The sequence below is a fragment of the Leucopleurus acutus genome (assembly GCF_964270905.1).
Source record: "Leucopleurus acutus genome assembly, chromosome: 10".
Classification (NCBI taxonomy): domain Eukaryota; kingdom Metazoa; phylum Chordata; class Mammalia; order Artiodactyla; family Delphinidae; genus Leucopleurus; species Leucopleurus acutus.
Window position 1 is genome coordinate 57,541,761 of NC_139153.1, and position 20,513 is coordinate 57,562,273.

General features: G+C 37.1%; 1 protein-coding gene across 1 annotated transcript in view; it reads left to right on the forward strand.

The window, feature by feature from the left end:
- Window positions 1–20,513, forward strand: part of NEK10 (NIMA related kinase 10) — a gene marked incomplete at its 3' end in the record, with an annotated part of 310,503 nt that overhangs the window by 52,974 nt on the left and 237,016 nt on the right. Inside the window, exons 14-22 of the mRNA XM_082847516.1 lie at window positions 139–200; window positions 2,581–2,658; window positions 4,964–5,028; window positions 6,346–6,448; window positions 6,541–6,669; window positions 7,193–7,330; window positions 11,476–11,521; window positions 13,714–13,835; window positions 13,979–14,081. Of these exons, the coding sequence (XP_082703642.1) occupies window positions 139–200; window positions 2,581–2,658; window positions 4,964–5,028; window positions 6,346–6,448; window positions 6,541–6,669; window positions 7,193–7,330; window positions 11,476–11,521; window positions 13,714–13,835; window positions 13,979–14,081 (846 nt within the window). The remainder of the gene's footprint in view (window positions 1–138; window positions 201–2,580; window positions 2,659–4,963; window positions 5,029–6,345; window positions 6,449–6,540; window positions 6,670–7,192; window positions 7,331–11,475; window positions 11,522–13,713; window positions 13,836–13,978; window positions 14,082–20,513) is intronic.

The following is a 20,513-nucleotide window of genomic DNA, read 5'->3' on the forward strand; positions in this document are numbered from 1 at the left end:
GACGTGCCAGAAGGAAAATTAGTGTTTTTTGAGGAATGGCTCTGCCAACAAAATTCTCTGAGGCAGGGAGCAAGATTGCTGATGTGCAAGTGCCGCCATGGCCACGACAGACACGGCATTTGGTGGTTTTCGTTGCAGCCTGCTGTGCGGCCCTCACGGAACTGGTGCTCGACGACACCAACGCCCACCAGGTGGTTCAGGTGAGAGGGCAGGGTGCCAGGACCTGTCACGATGGAGGGAGCCCACCTCAGGTGACACCTGTATCCTGGAACATGTCTTAAAAATATTGTAATATGTCTTATTTAACATGTAGAATTCCATTTTATATTCTTGTCCTTCCTCTTTTAACTCAGCTTAAAAAGAACTGCCATGTAGGTAACTGATGGTGTTTATTCCCAATATTACGTGCAGTCTATTTCATTTTCTTTATCTTTTTTTTTTAAAGCTATTCTGAATTGTTTTTTGTTTTTACATCTTTATTGGAGTATAATTGCTTTACAATGGTGTGTTAGTTTCTGCTTTATAACAAAGTGAATCAGTTATACATATGTTCCCATATCTCCTCCCTCTTGCGTCTCCCTCCCTCCCACCCTCCCTATCTCATCCATCCAGGTGGTCACAAAACACCAAGCTGATCTCCCTGTGCTATGCGGCTGCTTCCCACTAGCTATCTATTTTACATTTGGTAGTGTATATATGTCCATGCCACTGTCTCACTTTGTCACAGCTTACCCTTCCCCCTCGCCATATCCTCAAGTCCCTTCTCTAGTAGATCTGTGTCTTTATTCCCATCTTACCCCTAGGTTCTTCATGACATTTTTTTTTCTTATATTCCATATATATGTGTTAGCATACTGTATTTGTCTTTCTCTTTCTGACTTACTTCACTCTGTATGACAGACTCTAGGTCCATCCACCTCACTACAAATAACTCAATTTCATTTCTTTTTATGGCTGAGTAATATTCCATTGCATATATCTGCCACATCTTCTTTATCCATTCATCCGATGATGGACACTTATGTTGTTTCCATCTCCTGGCTATTGTAAATAGAGCTGCAATGAACATTTTGGTACATGACTCTTTTTGAATTATGTTTTTCTCAGGGTATATGCCCAGTAGTGGGATTGACACATGAAAGAATGCTCAACATCATTAATCATTAGAGAAATGCAAATCAAAACTACAATGAGATATCATCTCACATCGGTCACAATGGCAATCATCAAAATATCTAGAAACAATAAATGCTGGAGAGGGTGCGGAGAAAAGGGAACACTCTTGCATTGCTGGTGGGAATGTGAATTGGTACAGCCACTATGGAGGTTCCTTAAAAAACTACAAATAGAACTACCATATGACCCAGTATTCTGAATTGTTTTAATTTAATTGTTTTAATTCCTATGGGGCATAGGACACCATGAGTTAAGGATAGCAGTCACTTTAAGAGGACATGAAGTTATTCAGCTAGAGGTGATTAAAACACACCAAACAAAATATTTATTGCCAGGAAACTGATTTCACAGTGCACACAAAGCATAATTTATTAACCAATTCACTACATATACAGTCATATGTGTGTGTGTGTGTGTGTGTGTGAATACACACATTTGTATACAACCCTTATATGTGTTTCTGTTATAAAAGTTATTTCCTGCTTGTTGAATTTTACAGAGAAAAGTTTTTTTTGTTCAGTACATCAACTTAAAAATACATAAATTCATAAAGTTAGTAACGGATCATGTCAGCAGTGATCAGAGTCCCTGGGGAAGCTCAGCAGGTCAGGGTGGCTGCTGAGGCAGGGGGAGGCTCAGTCCTGTTATCATTGCTTGCTGTCTTGGCCTCTGGAAAAATATTTAGCCTAAGTTTTGACTTTGTCATGCATAAAACAAGGAAATTACAGACTAATTCACAGAACAGCTATGAAGACTAAATGTAATAAGGCAGGTAAAGCTCTTCACAGTTATAATATAAATGCCCACATAGAGTAGAGTTCAGTAAATTATGTATTTAATAGATAATAAAAAATGTAGCAATAAGGTAATACTTTTTGTTCATTCCCCCATGTCTGTATTTGTATTAGAATAAGGCTAGAAAGATGTTAACCGTTTATACAAATAACTTTCATTTTTAAAAATCTATGATTTTTCTCTTATTTTTCTATCTTCTTTGCTATACTAGTTTATCTACATGTATTGTTTAACAAAACAATAAAGGGAGAAATATTTCATAATTAGATATTTAAAATACAAAATATAAAGACATTTGGATCCCTTTACTCTGCCCTTTTTTTGCCCCCTACTCTTTGTTTTTAAAGTATTTAAATCACTTTTAATTGATATACTTTGTTATTTATAATCTTTAACGACAGTTGAGATTTTATGATGTGGTTATAGTCTTTGATGTTTAAAAGTATTACACTGACATTTTTAGTATTGTCCTGTAATATTTACTCCTGATTCCAAAATTATACTAACATTTCTTCTTTCATATTTAAAATTGTTCCTTCCTTCTTTATGCTGTGTATCTCCATAGCATTGTTGCTGGTCACTGATAACATGGCATCTTTATTCTTCCAGGAAAATGGTATATATACAATAGCAAAATTAATTTTACGAAATAAACAAAAGAATGCAGCAAAAACTAATCTATTACAGGTAATAAACATATCCATTATTCTTTAATATCAAGTTACTGGAATCTGGAGAAATTTTGGTAATATAATCTATGAATTTTAGAATTTTTAGGTTAGCACTGGTCCCCTGTACTGACCGAGAGGGAAGAATATCTGGTGAGGGAGGCTGGCATGGAAACAAATGCTGTTAAAACAATGTAGAGGGGCTTCCCTGGTGGCACAGTGGTTGAGAGTCTGCCTGCCGATGCAGGGGACACGGGTTCATGCGCCGGTCCGGGAAGATCCCACATGCCACGGAGTGGCTAGGCCCATGAGCCATGGCCGCTGAGCCTGCGTATCTGGAGCCTGTGCTCCGCAACGGGAGAGGCCACAACAGTGAGAGGCCCACATACCGCAAAAAAAAAAAAAAAAAAAAAAAAAAAACAATGTAGAAGGCTTAACAGTAGTTTCTCTGTAGGGATTTAGGTGATTTTATTTAGACATTTCTTTGCTTATCTGTAAGTTCTATGTTTTAAAAACATTGCTTGTGTATCAAAATAATACTACGGGGAAAATTATGTGTCATCTTTAAGCACGGACCACAGTCAGTAGCATTTCACCTTTACAAAGGCAAACCTGTAAAATGGATCTTGATGGATGAGCTGGTGCTGGTCAGGTGAGTAAAGGGATAGAAGTGGGCACCCATGATATCTGCTCCAGGGCTGACGGGCATCCGCACAGAGAGAAGAGCGTGGACAAAGGACAGGAGCTTGGCAGCTTAGAGTGTGCTTAGGCTGCTCAGTGGGGTGGGTGTGGGGTGTGGGGCAGAGGGAGTACCTTAGGACAGCGGTCCCCAACCTTTCTGGCACCAGAGACTGGTTTTGTGGAAGACACGTTTTCCATGGATGGGAGCGGGGGTGGGGGCAGAATTCAGGCAGTAATGGGAGTGATGGGGAGTGGCAGATGAAGCTTTGCTTGCTCACCTGCTGCTCACCTCCTGCTGTGCGGTCCAGTTCCTAACAGGCCATGGACCAGTACCGGTCCATGGTCCAGGTGTTGGGGACCCCTACCTTAGGAGATGAGGCCTGGAAGGTAAGAAGGGGCCACATTATGCAGGGTCCTATGTGCTTTTTTGAGGAGTGGACACCAGGGGGCAAGTGTCCCCAAAGACATTGGCATGATAAAATCAATTTAAAGTAAGGCTTTGCAGTAGCTGCAGCTTATCTTTTTTTCAAGTCGTTAGAACAGGAAGTAAAAAACAACATTTGCCTTCAATCTGATTTAAGAGCTTTCAGCCAGAATGATGGTCAAACCTAGCAGAGAATTTTTGGTGGTATCTGTGGGCTGGCAGGCAGAGATTTTGGAGAGCTACCACTGAGAACACACAGGCGTGGGACTTACTTCTCTAGTACAGCACTGATGCATGACACTGTGCTGGACCATGGTAAAGTACCCTCCCTCCTGCACATGTATTCTGTTAAGCCAGTAGAGGCTTTTAAAGAATATGTATGGAAATTCTTTCAAGGCACATGCATGTTCCTCACTTCTCACAGTCTCCACTGCTTTCTCACCAGTCTCCTTCGTGTGGTCTTGTTATCTGCCTGGCTTCTCCAGACAGTTTTGTTTGTGACCCGTCTATATTCAGATCACTAATTTTATGAAATGATTCCAGATTCGAATTCAGCAGACCCTGGTCACCCCAGTGGTGGCCTATTGTACAGGTACAGCTGCAAGCCTGGGGCTCTCTCTTTTTTCTCAGCACTGCAAAATGTCCAGTGTTTATTTTTCTTTGTTAAAGTCTCACAGGCCTCTTTCTGAGTGTTCTCAGGAGTTACTGTAGATGGTTCTATCTGGGGAATGCTTTAGACCTTAGTCAAGAGACCAATTTGTCAAGTTTGAGTCCAGTGTGCCTGTGGCTATTTTTATGTCATTATTTCTAGTGTTTATTTTCTCAGAGAAACTATATAAATATTGAGGCATACATAGCAGGCTAGAAAGAAAATAAACCTTGAGCTCCTGGAAATCTTGGGACATTTGGTTTTCTCGGCGTAGGAGTTTTATTTCTTGTCTCTCTGCTCCTTCTGTACTTTCTAGAAAGGAACTAATGACAGGCACTGAGTGAAACAAGGCCCAGATCCCTAGCCTTCCACAACGCAAATACTTTTTAAACATGAGAACTGGCCCAGGTGTTGATGTTGTCTGTTTTCAGTTACAAGCTGTGGCTCCCACAGAGACCAGCCACACTCACCAAAAAGCCACGTTAATGTTCACTTCATGATCATGCTATCCTGAAAATGTTTTACTTTGTTCAGCTACCATTTGAGAATCATATATCCTTTTATTTCCAGTGTTATGCTTTCAGAGCCTTGAGGTTTCTCTTCAGTATGGAAAGAAACAGACCACTCTTTAAAAGGTATGAGCTTAGAGAAATTTAAGTGATCAGTGATCATTAGAGTCAACTGTTTTCATGTACCTGATTTAGATGCAAACAGTAAGAGAATAAAGAGTCAGTATGCAAAACATGTGCCTTCAGATTTCTTAAAATCCACAGATAATACTGAGCAGCCCTAGTGATATCTTAACTCTGAAAATTCACAAAATGATGAGGAAAGCACATGAATCACATCAACACAACTCTTTTAATTACATGTAACTGCTATGGTTTTTAGTTTTTCTTTTTTAAGACATTAACATTTTTAATGGATGAAATAAAAACATGTGCTTGTTTTTGCCCATTCAGAAATGTCCAAAGTTGATCTAGTCATTTCCTTTTAATCAATAGAAAAGAAAGTATTTGTCTGGATGTCCTTAACAGTATAGGAACCCATTTGAAGGGGAGGAGGCTGGATGTTCCTGGATCAGAAGGTTGTGTGGTGAGCATGACAGAAAAACTACCACCTTGGGAAGCAGACCGTGGTTACCTACAGGTGTGGTCTGCGTGCCATAGAGGTGGCAGGTTAGCCAAATCATAGGCCCAAGTTCTTACTAGAATTTTATTGATAAGGCAAAATGGAAATAAAATCTTGAGTTAATATAACATCTTTTGTTTGGAGGAATGGGGCATTTTATGTTTTTATTTTATTTCTATATAACAGTTGAATTTAGGGGAAGAAAAGGAAGTATTCATTATTCATTATAACCTTTCATTTCAAGGCCCTAAATCATCCACATCAGTGGACTTAAAGATTTTAATAAACCTAAACCCTTGAAACCAGTAGCTTGGAAATGATGCATAAATCTCTTCATTTTTTAAATTCACCTGTATTTTAATTTTATTTTCATGAGGACTAAATCAAATTGTATTTGTGAAAGTGCTCTGTGCTCAATAAACACCCAATAAACACTCATTCCTAGTATATTTAATACTACACCCCCAAATGTCTTACAAATAAGATTTTTGTAAAATCTGTATCATATCTTATTGTAGCAAAAAACATATAACATGACATCTACCCTCTTAAATTTTTGTGTGCAGTACAGTGTTCTTAACTATAAGCACAGTGTCATACAGTAGATCTCTGGAACTTTCCTTTCCAATTGTTTTTCCTTACCTCTTAAGAACTGTGTCTCTAGTTTATTTTCATGAGATAAGTTGGTGAGTATTATTCCCCCATTTGTTGGCAGTGTATTTAATGTAATTAACCTATAAGTGAGCCAGGTCCAAAAGGGAAGGAATGGGCCAGAGTTTCCAACTCCTATAGGAAGTATGTGTGTGTATTTTTCTCTGTAGACTTTTCCCCACCGACTTGTTTGAGATCTTCATTGACATAGGACATTATGTTCGTGATATCAGTGCTTATGAAGAATTAGTATCAAAGTTGAATTTATTAGTGGTAAGTCTTGAGCTTTAAATATTTTGTCAGGCTGCTATGCAGTTAGGATGCACTTATCATAGCAACCCATTTCCTTTTCATTTTTTGGTTAGGAGGATGAACTGAAGCAAATTGCTGAAAATATTGAAAGCATTAATCAGAATAAAGCTCCTTCGAAATATATAGGCAACTATGCAGTTTTGGATCATCTTGGAAGTGGAGCTTTTGGCTGTGTTTACAAGGTGACCTTGCCCTTGAACAACATTTCCAATGTTCCCAAACAAACTGCATGTCTCCCTGCACACCCACACACAAGTGAATTGGAGCCCTTGTCAGTGAACAAATAGATATAAAAATTAGAATGGTTGTTTCTGTACAACAGATAGCTGCACTGATGTTGTCTTACCTTAGCTCTCAGCTCTAGAAATTGGTCACTGACCTTTGAAGACAAAAGCTGTCACTAATCTCTCATACAAATAGTCAAAATGGTTTGTCCCAATGCATGACACATTCTCCAAGTTCACACCAGTGTTTCTGTATTTACCAAGTAAAATCCTATGAAATATTGCAGACTGATCCAGGATATACCAATTTTTTTGAGGTGAGCTTAGTGTAAATACAAATTTACTTTTTAAAGATATATGACTTATTTAGATGATTTGGCTTAATCATGTGACCTTATTAATCTAATCACTTTCTTCCCCTCTCTACTCCCAAACCATTCTTTTTTTTTTTTTTTTTTTTTTTTTGTCTCCTTTATTTTAGGTTAGAAAGCATAGTGGTCAAAATCTTTTAGCAATGAAAGAAATCAATTTACATAACCCAGCATTTGGAAAGGATAAAAAAGATCGAGACAGCAGTGTAAGGAATATTGTTTCTGAATTAACCATAATTAAAGAGCAGGTAAATGCTTTTGTTTATGAAGACGGTTTCCTTAAATAAATGTCATCAAAAAAAGTAGAATTCATGTGCTGTCCTTGTCCATGCTGTGTAAGAACTGGTTCTGTTTAATATAATTGGCATTGAGGTGATATCAATCACCAGGTTTTCTCCTAAGGCTTGACATTGAACCATAGACATAACTATATCAGGGCCAGGGATGCAGAACAATTGAGTTCACAGCACAGAGAGTATTATATATGAGAAAGCATATTCGTTTCCTTCTTATTATATTGTAGAATATTTGGTTACTTTGTTACATGCATAAGAATATGACTAAGACTTCCCTGACTTTTGTCAAATGGAACCAAGTTGTTAACGTTCCTCAGATATGGCTTATGTAATCTAAAATGTGAATTTTCAAGATGGGTTATTATTTATTGACATGAGCAAAACATTCTAACATAATGTTCACAACTCATGTATCATTATGAAGGTTTGTTTCAGGAAAAAGAATAAACGTGTCAGAGAGAAATGGGAATTCTTTTTGTGATCAAAGAACACATTGGTTTTTTTTCAACTTTCTTTATTTATACATTCATTATGAATACTGTTTGTCTGTAACTCCTGGGGAAACCTATCAGTTCATGGCTCTTTGTTTTCAAATAGTTAAATTTGCATAGCATCTGTGCTAGGACATAACCATAAATATGAAGATCTTTATTCATTGAAATCTCTAGTTCCACTCCAATTTATAATTTACAGTAAATATCATTAATAGGTTGTTTTATAGTTGACTTTTATGTACAAAGAGATTAGATTTTGAAAAGTTAGTGTTTGCTCATATTCCAACACTCTAGCCTTGGGTGGTGTGCTGTTTCATAGCACAAGGCTAGAGCATGGCTTTTGCCCTAGGCTGGTCTAATATCTTCATTTGAACCCAAATCTGGATGTAGTCCTGGCCAGTGAGCTAGGTCTAGAATATGGTTCTATTGCTTACCTAGTTCCATATTGTTTAAAATCTGCTGGCCATTTGCTAGTTGATGAGGTAGACTATTGGTTTTAGTATGTTTTCTAAGAAAAGAAAGTGTCAGGGTGGGGCCATATAAGAGACCTCTGCTTGAACTTTGAGGGAGCTCAAAATTGTAGAACTGTGCTTGCACCACGGGCTTAAACCAATGAAAGGACAGTAAATTGAGGTCAAAAAGGAGGAGGTAATGGCAGACAGAAGTGAGAGAAATGGGACTAGAAAGGGAGAGTATATTTGTTAATATTAAGATTAAGCTGCAGTAACAAAGAAGCCCCAAAGTGCATGGGCTTGAAGGAGAGGTCTCACCGTGCAATGGGTTTTGTCTTCCTGTGAGTCCAGGGTGTGGTGCTCTGCTCCATGAGGTCACACAGGGATGCCCACTCTTCCTCTCCCATTGCACCTGCCAAGGCACATTTATATCTGCTGGTGCACCCGGCGTTTTGGGTTCAGACACAGGATTCCCCTCACACTCCACTGGGGAGAACTCAGGGATGAGCCCCTTGAGGCTGTGAGAGAGACTGAGAGGTGTGATCTGTGATGGGGAAGCACATCCTGCTACAAGTCGATGGAGTGGAGGAGTGTGAGAGCAGATTTTTGGTGGACAACCAGTAGACTCTCCTTCAAAAGAAGGCAAGAAGAAAGGCCAGAAAGAGATGCAAGCCATTTATGATGTACCAGTGACTATTCTGAGATAAAACAAATTTCAGTTTACTTAGAAACTCAAATTGTAAATAAACAACCACAAAAATTTAGTATTCTTGTAGAAAATTATTATGTTATTAGATGTTATTATGTTATTATTATGTTATTAGAAGATGTGGCACATATATACAATGGAATATTACTCAGCCATAAAAAGAAATGAAATTGAGCTATTTGTAATGAGGTGGATAGACCTAGAGTCTGTCATACAGAGTGAAGTAAGTCAGAAAGAGAAAGACAAATACCGTATGCTAACACATATATATGGAATTTAAGAAAAAAAAAATGTCATGAAGAACCTAGGGGTAAGACAGGAATAAAGACACAGACCTACTAGAGAATGGACTTGAGGATACGGGGAGGGGGAAGGGTAAGCTGTGACAAAGCGAGAGAGTGGCATGGACATATATACACTACCAAACGCAAAATAGATAGCTAGTGGGAAGCAGCCGCATAGCACAGGGAGATCAGCTTGGTGCTTTGTGACTGCCTGGAGGGGTGGGATAGGGAGGGTGGGAGGGAGGGAGATGCAAGAGGGAAGAGATATGGGAAAATATGTATATGTATAACTGATTCACTTTGTTATAAAGCAGAAACTAACACACCATTGTAAAGCAATTATACTCCAATAAAAATGTAAAAAAAAAAACACACTACAAAATAACACATTGCTCAAAGAAAAAGTCTCATATAAATTGGAAATTTTTTTGAACTAAATGAAAATACAACTTATAAAAATCTGTGGGCTGCAATGAAAGCACTGTTTAGAAAGATACATATACATATAAATATATATATATATATAAAATATTAAATGTATGTATCAAAAGACAGAAATATCTAAACTCCTTATTCTAAGTTTCCATCTTAAAGAAAAAAGAGCAATTCAAGCCTTAAACAAGCAGAAGAAATAAAAGTAAAACAGAAATTAATGAAATAAAAAACAAGAATTCCATATAAAAAATCAACAATATTAAAAGTTTATTCTTTAAAAGACCAGTAAAGTTGATAAATGTCTAGCCAGACTAATCTTGGAAAAAAAAGAAAGACAGGCACAGATTACCAATATCAGAAATGAAAGAGGGGTCATCCTTACTGATCACATGAACATTAAAAGGGTAAAAAAAAAAAAAATACTGCATAAAACTCTATAGCCACAGATTTGACCATGTAGGAGAAAAGGATCAATTTCTTAAAACACACAAACTACCAGAACTCATACAAGGAGAAATAAGATAATCTGAATAGGAATACATCTATTAAAGAAATTCCATCAAAAAAAAATAGAATTTCCATGTTACATTCTGAGGTAAACTATGCCAAAGAGAAATTGTTGCTCTCTTTGGTGCCTGGACACTTTTTGTTGAGGTATAATTGACATATGACTGCATATTAGTTTCAGGTGTACAACATGATGATTCAGTATTTGTATGTATTGTGACATGATCACCATAGTAAATCCAGTTAACATCTACCACATGTAGTTACACATTTCTTCCTTGTGATAAGAACTTTTAGATGGCAAGGAAGACCTTATTCAGGACCACTGCAATAGAAGTCCAACTATTAGAGTAGAGGAGAGAGATTGAATTCAACTCTGAACACAACAGGGATGGCTGGGGATTTACAACCAAAAGGCAGGGCTAGGGGGGTCAAAGGATGGAAAGTTACTAAGAGGAATTTGGTTAGTTATCAGGTTGGGGGAAGAAAAACTTGATTAGGTAACAAAGATGGGGGGATGAGGAACTTGATTGGATATCCAGAGGGCAGAGATGCTCACTAAACTGGCTTAGCAGGATTCTTGCTGAAACCAGGCAGGCCAAGGAGGAGGCCTGGTCCAGAGGAGGACTCTGAGGAGCCTGACCTAATTTTGTTCACGGATGGAGTCCTTGGCAATTATTATTGTTATTTTAATGGAGTTAATAACTCCTAGGTTATTTCAGTTTCAAACTAATAATTTTGGAGAGCATAGAAAGACACCAGTCGTGTAAATAGACACAGTGTATATAAACATTTAAGTGGCAGGGGGAGGTTAAGAGCATAGGTATATGTGTTCAAAATTAATTGTTTCATTTCAGTTTTCTCCTTTATGCAGTCTGTGTGTGATGTTGGAACAGGAAGTGTTAAATTAATTCTTAAGATAGCTTCCAGTTCTACAGTCCTCTAATTTAGTTAAATTAGGTGATAAAGCACAATCAGTTTTCAATTCTATTTGGTAAGGCTATATGGGAGATTGCTATTTTCAGAACAGTTTTGTGAGCAGCAAATAAAAAGAATCCTGAAAAATTAGATGATATCTTGAAATGCTTTGTTTTATAAATAAATATAAATATGATGATTTCTTTGTTGTTTTCAAGTATGAAATCCAACTAAATTGTCTGTGAAAACAAGTTTATATTTTGAAGTAGTATAATGTTTGTTATTTATTTTCTTATAGCTTTATCATCCCAATGTTGTACGCTATTACAAAACATTTCTGGAAAGTAAGTGTGAGTTTCCATGATATTTCTAATAATGTATCTATGTTACTTACATATTTTTATTTTAAAATGTTACAAAATAAGCTTAGTCGACTATTTTCTCTACCTTTTTTGTTGTCTGTATGACCTTGGATGGCATTTCTTGATCAGTGAGACACTGATAATCAATGATCAAAAGATACTTATAAAATTCTTAGATCCCTATATGTAAGACTGCATGAACAAACCAAAATAATAATTATTGCTATTTTCATATACAAAAAGCCCATAGTAGGATCAGGAGAAAAGAAAACTAAAGGTTGGTAGCTTCTTTAAGAAAGAATGACATTTTTTTGTCATCTTTTAGAAAAAATGACATTTTCCACCTGCCAAATAAATTGGATCTAGATTTTTTGAGATTTCTTTTTCTTCAAGTTCAGGTAATTGCCACAAGGTGGCGATGGAGCCCTGACTGATTCTGCATCATCATTGGGATGATGGAATATGGAATCAAATCTTGAGGTGAAACCAAACTCAGTCACTTGTTTTAAAAAAAATAGGACATTTGACTGAAGTAATATACATATTAATAGACCTTATATGCTTCACCTGTGAAATTTCAAAATAAATCTCCTTTAAAGGGGCTTCCTTGCTGCCTCTTTATCAGTGCTATTGTTATGCAAACCTGTTGTGTACTTTGCCATGTTATGATTTTACCCATCTCCCTTCCTCTGGTTGACTCAGAGGAACTCAGTGCTGAAACTCCTCAGTACATCCTGCCCCCTTGGCCATTTGTTCTTGATATTAGAATAATTTCCCATAATTTAGTGCATATCCCATCATAAAGAGATCTAGACTAGCTTCTGACTTGTACTGAAGTGACATAACTTGTCTTAATTTAAAAACAAAATAACCTGACTTCTCCCAAAAAGAATTGGCAGTGGCTTAAAAATACATAAGATAGGGCTTCCCTCGTGGCGCAGTGGTTGAGAGTCCGCCTGCCGATGCAGGGGACACGGGTTCGTGCCCCAATCCGGGAAGATCCCACATGCCGCGGAGCGGCTGGGCCCGTGGGCCATGGCCGCTGGGCCTGCGCGTCCGGAGCCTGTGGTCCGCAACGGGAGAGGCCACAACAGTGAGAGGCCCGCATACCGAAAAAAAAAAAAAAAGCATAAGATAAAATAGATTAAGAAATCATGATAAAAGGAAATAAAAGGTGAGAAAATTAATGTTAGGGGCAAGATTAGTACATACAGTAAATATTTCTTGGGATTATGAAGAATTGGAAACAATATAAATGTCAATCTTTAGGAGAATGATTAAATAAATTATGATACATCTGTATTGTGGAATACTATGTAACCAACAGAAAGAATGGCGTGGGTCTGTGTGTACTGACGAACATATAAGAATGTTGAATGAAAAAGGTATAAGTTGCAGAATATGCATGGTGTGGCTTCATTTCTGTAAATGTTGTATATATACATATTTTACATACATCCAAAACATTACAAAAGATACATATCACATACTGTTGTTAATAGTTACATATTGACTTTGGAGGAGAAAGTAGAATTTACTTCTGTTTCTTGGCATCCAAAGCAAAGAGACAAACCCAGTCAGTTATGTGAGGTTCCTGGGATCCATGAGCTGAAATCTGGAGGAGGCCAGCTTTCTCAGCTCTTGAGCTGGCATCACAGAAATTTCCATCATGGGTGGTATATCCAGTGGGGTCATTGCTAAACCACGGTATGATTTCATTGTAAAATACTGTAAGGTAAATCTACGAGACTGAAGAACAGTGCAGTTTAATGTCTGAATGTCTGGCTTGATTTAAAGGTAAATTTTAGACCATTGAGAGGAAAGCTGGGTTTACCTGTTCTTCAGGGAATCCTCCATGATTTGGGATCATTTACTTGCTCTCTTTGGTGCCTCTCAACCCTTCCACATCCTGGTGTACATAGAAAATGATAAAGTTTGCCAGCGTAAACTTATGCTAGGAGGTTGCCTGTAGCTGAAAGAGACTGTTGCTGGGCTCCGATTGTCCCCAAGACCCCCTCGCCCCCAGCCCCTCCAGAGCTGATTGGGTCCATGTCTCTAACTCTTTTGTGTTGTGCCCTGAACACCCATTGGGAAACTTGGATTCTAATTCATAAGTTTTTTCAAAATGTCTATATTGAATTTATTTCTATTACCTTTTCTTGTTTTTTATATAGACGATAGGTTGTATATAGTTATGGAGCTTATAGAAGGGGCCCCTCTTGGAGAACATTTCAGTTCTTTGAAGGAAAAACAACATCATTTTGCTGAAGAGAGACTATGGAAAATATTTATACAGGTATCTTTTATCTTCATTAACTTTTTCTATGAAACAGTAAACTTCTGAGCTGATTTCCTAGAATTGTGTGTAGTGATCATGAGTGGCTGTCTTATCTGTATATATAGGGGAAATAACATTTGTTTGTTCTTTGCTGTTTGAAGCTGTGCCTAGCTCTTCGGTACTTACACAAGGATAAGAGGATCATCCATAGAGACCTGACGCCAAACAACATTATGTTGGGGGATAAGGACAGAGTAACAGTTAGTAAGTATAAAAATCTGAAAATTTTCAACTTGAGAGTCTCTGAATATTATTCTAGGGCAGAGTTGTTCGATAGAACTTTCTGCACTGAATGGCGTGTTCTCTGTCTGCACTGTCTGGTATGGCAGCCACTGGCCACATGTGGCTATCAGGCACTTGAAACGTGTCTGATAGCCTATGTGCCTGAGGATATGAATTTTAAATTATATCAAATTTTAGTTAATTTAAATATCCCTATGTGACTAGTGGATACTGTATTGGACAGTGACTAGTGTAGTTCTTGATGACTGAGTTGTATTTTGCCTATATGAGAGAATAAAATACTCTTAGGTTGCTTGGGCATTTAATTCCTAAATCAATGGTTTCTAGGTTTTTTTCCTTTCTGTAGAACACTTCTTCATCAACAAAGCCTTTTAGAACCACCACATGAGCACATTGTTGGACTATTTTAATATAGTCTGTGACATATGGGTAACAAATGTACATATCAAGGGCTGTAAAAAATCCAGCCATTTGTATACTTCAACATTTTCACTTTTTATCACAATATTTTCAACTGTAGCAGGTAAGTTGTCTAATTCTTAATCATAAGTTAAAATGAACTTTTTAGCTTAGAGAGATATATTAGCTTTCTCCTGCCCTCTTCACTCACGAACACTTAAGTTACTCCCATGGACTATTAATGGTTTGCCAACTGTAAGTAGGGAGACATCTCTAAATCAGTGGTCTGAAAATATTTGTGATCATGAAATTCCATTAGTAAATTCTTTTGATAATACACTCCAGTATATCAATATGTATGCTTATTTATGAATTCTGTACACATATCACTGTATAATTATTCTATAGTACATACAGTCAACAGAAATAAACTATAAAGGGGTACATTAAAATTCAAAATAGGGGTGTTGATATTTTTCACCCCACCCCCACCCGCCAGTGGATTGCCTTAGGCACCCAGCTTTGGAGGCCACTGCCCTAAATTTTATTGATGTGAAAGACATTTGACAACATTTTAAAGCTGAGTCTCTTAGTTTTGGAAGAATCTGATTCCTCATGAAGGCAATTCCAAATGTACACATTTACCCATAACCACATGCTCAGTAACAATGATTAGATTCACTGTCCAGATTTTTTAGAGTAGAACATGTTATATGAGTTTAAAAAATAAAAAATATCCTAAAACAGAAGTTTTATTGATAACCTTCAATGCAAAGTTACTTGGAAATATTTCAAGCCAGTGCTTTGTGAAATGTGAGATGAGACCAAATAATGGTGACTCTTCATCTCAGATACACATTTGCTTAATCATTAGAAGTTAATCATAATTTTGTTCATCATAAGCTTTTTACTTTTTATAAATTACACTTGTGTAATTTATAAAATTACACTTGTACAAGTGTACACTTGTGTACACTTGTGTTTCCTTAATACTATTTATATGCTTGTAGATATTTTAATTTATAAGTTAATAAGGATTATTATAAATTGTGTATTTGAATTTCATAGCAAACAGTATATATAATTTTAAATAGTATTAAATAGATTTGTTTAATAGTTTAATAGATCTGTTTAATCCTTCTAAGATGACTATTCAGGTCATATTTTCTGAGTAATAGCCAACCCCACATTCCATTTTCTTACTAAGATTAGCTGCAGTCATTTCCTTTGGTTACATTTAAATACATTGAGATTAATCTTTTATTGTAGTAGCCTGATTTATTTTCTTTCTAAACTTATTTTAAGTAATTTTTATATTTATTTTCTTTAACCAGTAGCACACATAAAAATGGTTTACAAAATAAAATAGTGCTAAAAATCTTATAAAGAAAAGCCTACCTCTTTGCAACCCCCAGTTCCATTTCCCTAAAACAATCACTTTTCAGTCTTTTTAGCTCTTTCTTCTGGTATCTGGCTTTCCATTGTGATAGTTGAAGATTCAATTTTCTTATTTTTTCTTTGTCCCCATCTGCCATCCTGCAATACACTTATAGCACAATTTGGGGTTAAATCAGCATTCAGTATTTACATTATTACTACTGTGTAATTATTGTTCAATGTTGATTACCTCTCCTTCCTTATAGACCTTTTGTTTTTTCTAGAGTTAATAATTGCCTTCCTGTTTATTTTCCTAGTTTTCTGTGTACCTTTTATTTCTTCTTCACAAATCTTCTAAAAGGATTATAAAAGCCCTCTCTGTACTATTTCCACATGGTCAAACATGACAGTTACTCTCAGTTTTTTTTTTCCTGGACACCCATTTCCTACACCTCTTTTCTGTAATGTAGACCGGGTTTGACTTTAGGTCTGCTGCACAGCCATTGTCCTGGAACTTTCATGCTCCTTTTTTTTTTTTTTTAATTTGGCCACACTGTGTGGCTTGTGGAATCTCAGTTCCCTGACCAGGGATTGAACCTGGGCTACCGCAGTGAAAGCACCAAATCCTAACCACTAGACCACCAGGGAATTCCCATGCTCCTTTTCTGATCAGAGTCTCTATTTCCTACATCCTGTCTCTTTCTCTTTCTTTTCTAACTCCCCTATTTTGCCAAAGTGTATCTTCTAGTACTTTCCGAGGAAAAAGTGCTTTGGAAGTTATAATTTTTACTTTAAAAAATTTTCTTATTTAGAAATTTTTGAGGTATAAGTGACATATAACATTATATTATTTTCAGGTGAACAGCATAATGATTTGATATTTGTATACACTGGAGCCTGCAAGCAGTTGGGTGGAGCTGGGTCTTGGTATCTAGATGGAGACCTCCAGGAGAGCTCATGTTAATTAATATTCCCTGGGGCCTGGAATTCTCTGGTGCTCCAGTGTCCTGGACTCCCACCCCAGAGGCTCAGGCCTGACCCATGGCCAGGGAACCAAGACCCCACAGGGCAAGTGGCACAGCAAAAAAAAAAAAAAAAAAAAGGAGGGCTTCCCTGGTGGCACAGTGGTTGAGAGTACGCCTGCTGATGCAGGGGACACGGGTTCGTGCCCCAGTCTGGGAAGATCCCACATGCCGCAGAGCGGCTGGGCCCGTGAGCTATGGCCGCTGAGCTTGCGCGTCCGGAGCCTGTGGTCTGCAACGGGAGAGGCCACAACAGTGACAGGCCCATGTACCGCAAAAAAAAAAAGAAGAAGGAAAAAAAAAGGAAAAGAAGACAGACAAACAAAACACAAGACAAATGATAAAAACAAAGAGGAAAAAAAAGAGAAAACTAAAATCAAGAAAACAAACAAACAAAACAACCCCAAAGTGAAAATGAACAATAAAAACAAAACTAACAAAAACAAAAAGCAAAACAAAAGCAGAAAGCAAACTAAAAAAAAAAGCAAAGAAGATGTAAGACACACAAAAATGATCAAAAATGTTTATATCTAAAAACAAAACAAAAACAAGAAAAAACACAAAATAACAAAAAGTAAAGTAAAAGTAGAAAAATAAAAAATATATTAAAAAATGTTTATAAAGAAAAGAAAAAATAAATAAAAACAATAACAACAACAGAACAAAACAAAAAATAACAGTAATAATAATATTTTCCTGGGACCTCAGCTGTTAGTGTCCTTGCCCCCACCATGAGCCACAGCCAACCCCACCTCCCCAGGAGGCCTTCCCATACCTCTAGGTAGGTCTCTGGACCCGCTATGGGCACTGTGGGGCCAGCTCAGCCTCTGACTTGGCCCGACTCCTATGTGTACTTGCCCCCAAAGTCCACAGCTGCTAGAGCTAGACTGGTCTCAGTTGTGGGAGCACTCGTTGTCCCTTAGATATTCCATAGACACAGGGTTTACCAAGCTGATCATGGGGATTTAATCCACACCTTGTGCAGCTGCACAGAGAGATTTCCATTCCTCTTCCTTATTTGCACCGCCCCTGGGGCTCAGCTTTGGTTTTGGCCTCACCTCTGCATGTGGGCTGCCCTCAGGCATCTGTTCCCTGCCCAGGCAAGAGAGAATGAAAGCAGCAGCTGATTGGAGCACACTTGCTCACTCAGGCCAGGGAGGAATAGGGCTGCCACAACTGGAGTGTGTGAGAAGTGCCTCCATTGTTTTTTGGGGGGGGGTTGTTTGTTTGGTTTTTACCGTCCACATATAAGTGAGATTATGCAGTATGTCTTTGACTTATTTCACTTAGTATAATGCCTTCAGGGTCCATCCATGTTACTGCAAGTGGCAAGATTTCATTCTTTTTTATGGCTGAATCATATATGTAGGTATGTATGTGTATACATGTATATATATGTATGTGTATAATGCATATATACATATGAGTAAATATATGTAGATATAGATACATATATACACATACATTTTCTTTCTTCACTCATTTATGATAGCTCTTAGGTTGCTTCCATATCTTGGCTATTTTAAGTAATGCTGCAATTAACTCTTTTCAAATTAATATTTTTGTTTTCTTTGGATAAATACCCAGAAGTGGAATTGCTAGATCTATGATAGTTTTATTGTTAATATTTTTAGGAACCTCCATAGGTTTTCCAAGGTGGTTGCACGAATTTACATTCCTACCAACAGTGCACAAAGGTTCCCTTTCCTTCACATCCTCACCAATGCTTGTTTTTTTTTTTTTTTTGCCTTTTTGATGATAGCCATTCTAACAGGTGTGAAGTGATATATCTCATGTGGTTGTGATTCGTATTTCCTTGATGATTAGGAATATTGAACATCTTATCATGTACCTGTTGGCCATCGTATGTCTTCTTTGGGAAAATATCTATTCAGATCTGCCCATTTTTCAATCAGACTGTTTTTGGGATTTTTTTGTTTTTGCTACAGAGTTGTATGAGTTCTTTATATATTTTCAGCATTGACCCTGTATTGGATGTGATTTGCAAATCTTTTCTCCCATTCAGTAGCTTGCCTTTTTATTTTGTTAATGGTTTTCTTTCCTGTGCAGAAGGTTTTTAGTTTGATGAAGTCCCACTTGTGTATTTTTGCTTTAATTGCTTTGCTTTGGGTGTCAATTCTAAAATTCATTGCCAAGATCAATGTCAAGGAGCCTACATTTTCTTCTAGGAGTTTTATGGTTTTGGGTCTTACATTCAAGTCTTTAATCCATTTTGACTTAACTTTTGTGTATGGTATAAGATAGCAGTCCAGTTTCATTCTTTTGCATGTGGCTGTCCAGTTTTCCCAACACCACTGGAAGTTTTAATTTTTAGATGCTTATATGTCACAAAATATTTTTGAGGGACCCTCATATTTGGTTGTTAGTTTGGCTAGGTGTAATATTCTCAGAAGAACATGATTATCCTTCCAAATTTTGAAGGCATTACTCCAGTCTTCTAGTGTCCCATTTTGCTGTTAGAAAATCCAGTGGTATTCTAATTCCTGTTGCTTGATACATGAGTTGTTTTATGTCTCTGGAAACTTTTAGGATGCTCACTTTATCCACTGCTTTGGGTGGGTCTCTTTTCATTCAGTGTGTCTGAAACTAGGTCTGCTCTTCAATCTGGAGACTTAAAACTTCACTCCTGGGAAATTTTCCCGCACTGTTTTTTCCCTACTTTTCTTCCATCTGCTTTCTGTGTTTCCTCTTCTAGAATTCCTATTATTCTTAGATGTTGTGTATTCTAAATACATAAGTCCCTTACGTACGAACCTTCAAGTTGTGAACTTTCAAAGATGTGAACGTGCATTCCACCAATGTCAGGTGTGAGTAAAATTGCAGCTTGCCCTCCATCTCTTATTGCTGATGACCCTTCAGCTCTACCATCTCCCACCTCCACTCCCTCCTACAGTCAGTATCTCTTCTTGCCTGGTCACTTGATGCCAGCCCCTATATGCCAGCTGTTGTACTGCACTTTTCAAGGTACTGTACTGTAAGATTAAAAATGTTTCCTTTATTTTTTGTGTTTGTTTTTTATGTATTATTTGTGTGAAAAGTATTATAAACCTATTACAGTACAGTACTATATAGTCAATTGTGTTAGTTGGGTACCTAGGCTAACTTTGTTGGACTTACGAACAAATTGGACTTATGAATGCACTTCAGAACAGGACTCATTTGTATGTCGGGGACTTGCTGTAGTCTAATTTTTAAAATAATTGTTCTCTTAGTTTTCAGCTCTTTGTACTTTATAGTTATTTCTATAACTTTATTTTCTAGTGATTATATTGAATATTTAATTTTGATTAATATATTTTTAATCCCCTCAAATTTCATCTTGTTCCTTATTCCATTTTCATGGAATCTTGATTTTATTCTCTCTCAGTATAATATAGACTTTTCTCTTCCACACCCTGAATTGTTTCTGTATCTTTTGGATCCATCTTTGTTTTTTTTTTTTTTTTCCCTGGTTCATGTGCTCTCTATTTCCTGTTGGAGATTTTCCTCAAATGTCTGTTGATCTAAGCTGGCCCTTAATACTTATGAGAAACATATTAAAAAGGCTGTGTGTTCCAGTTAAGGGTGTCATCTG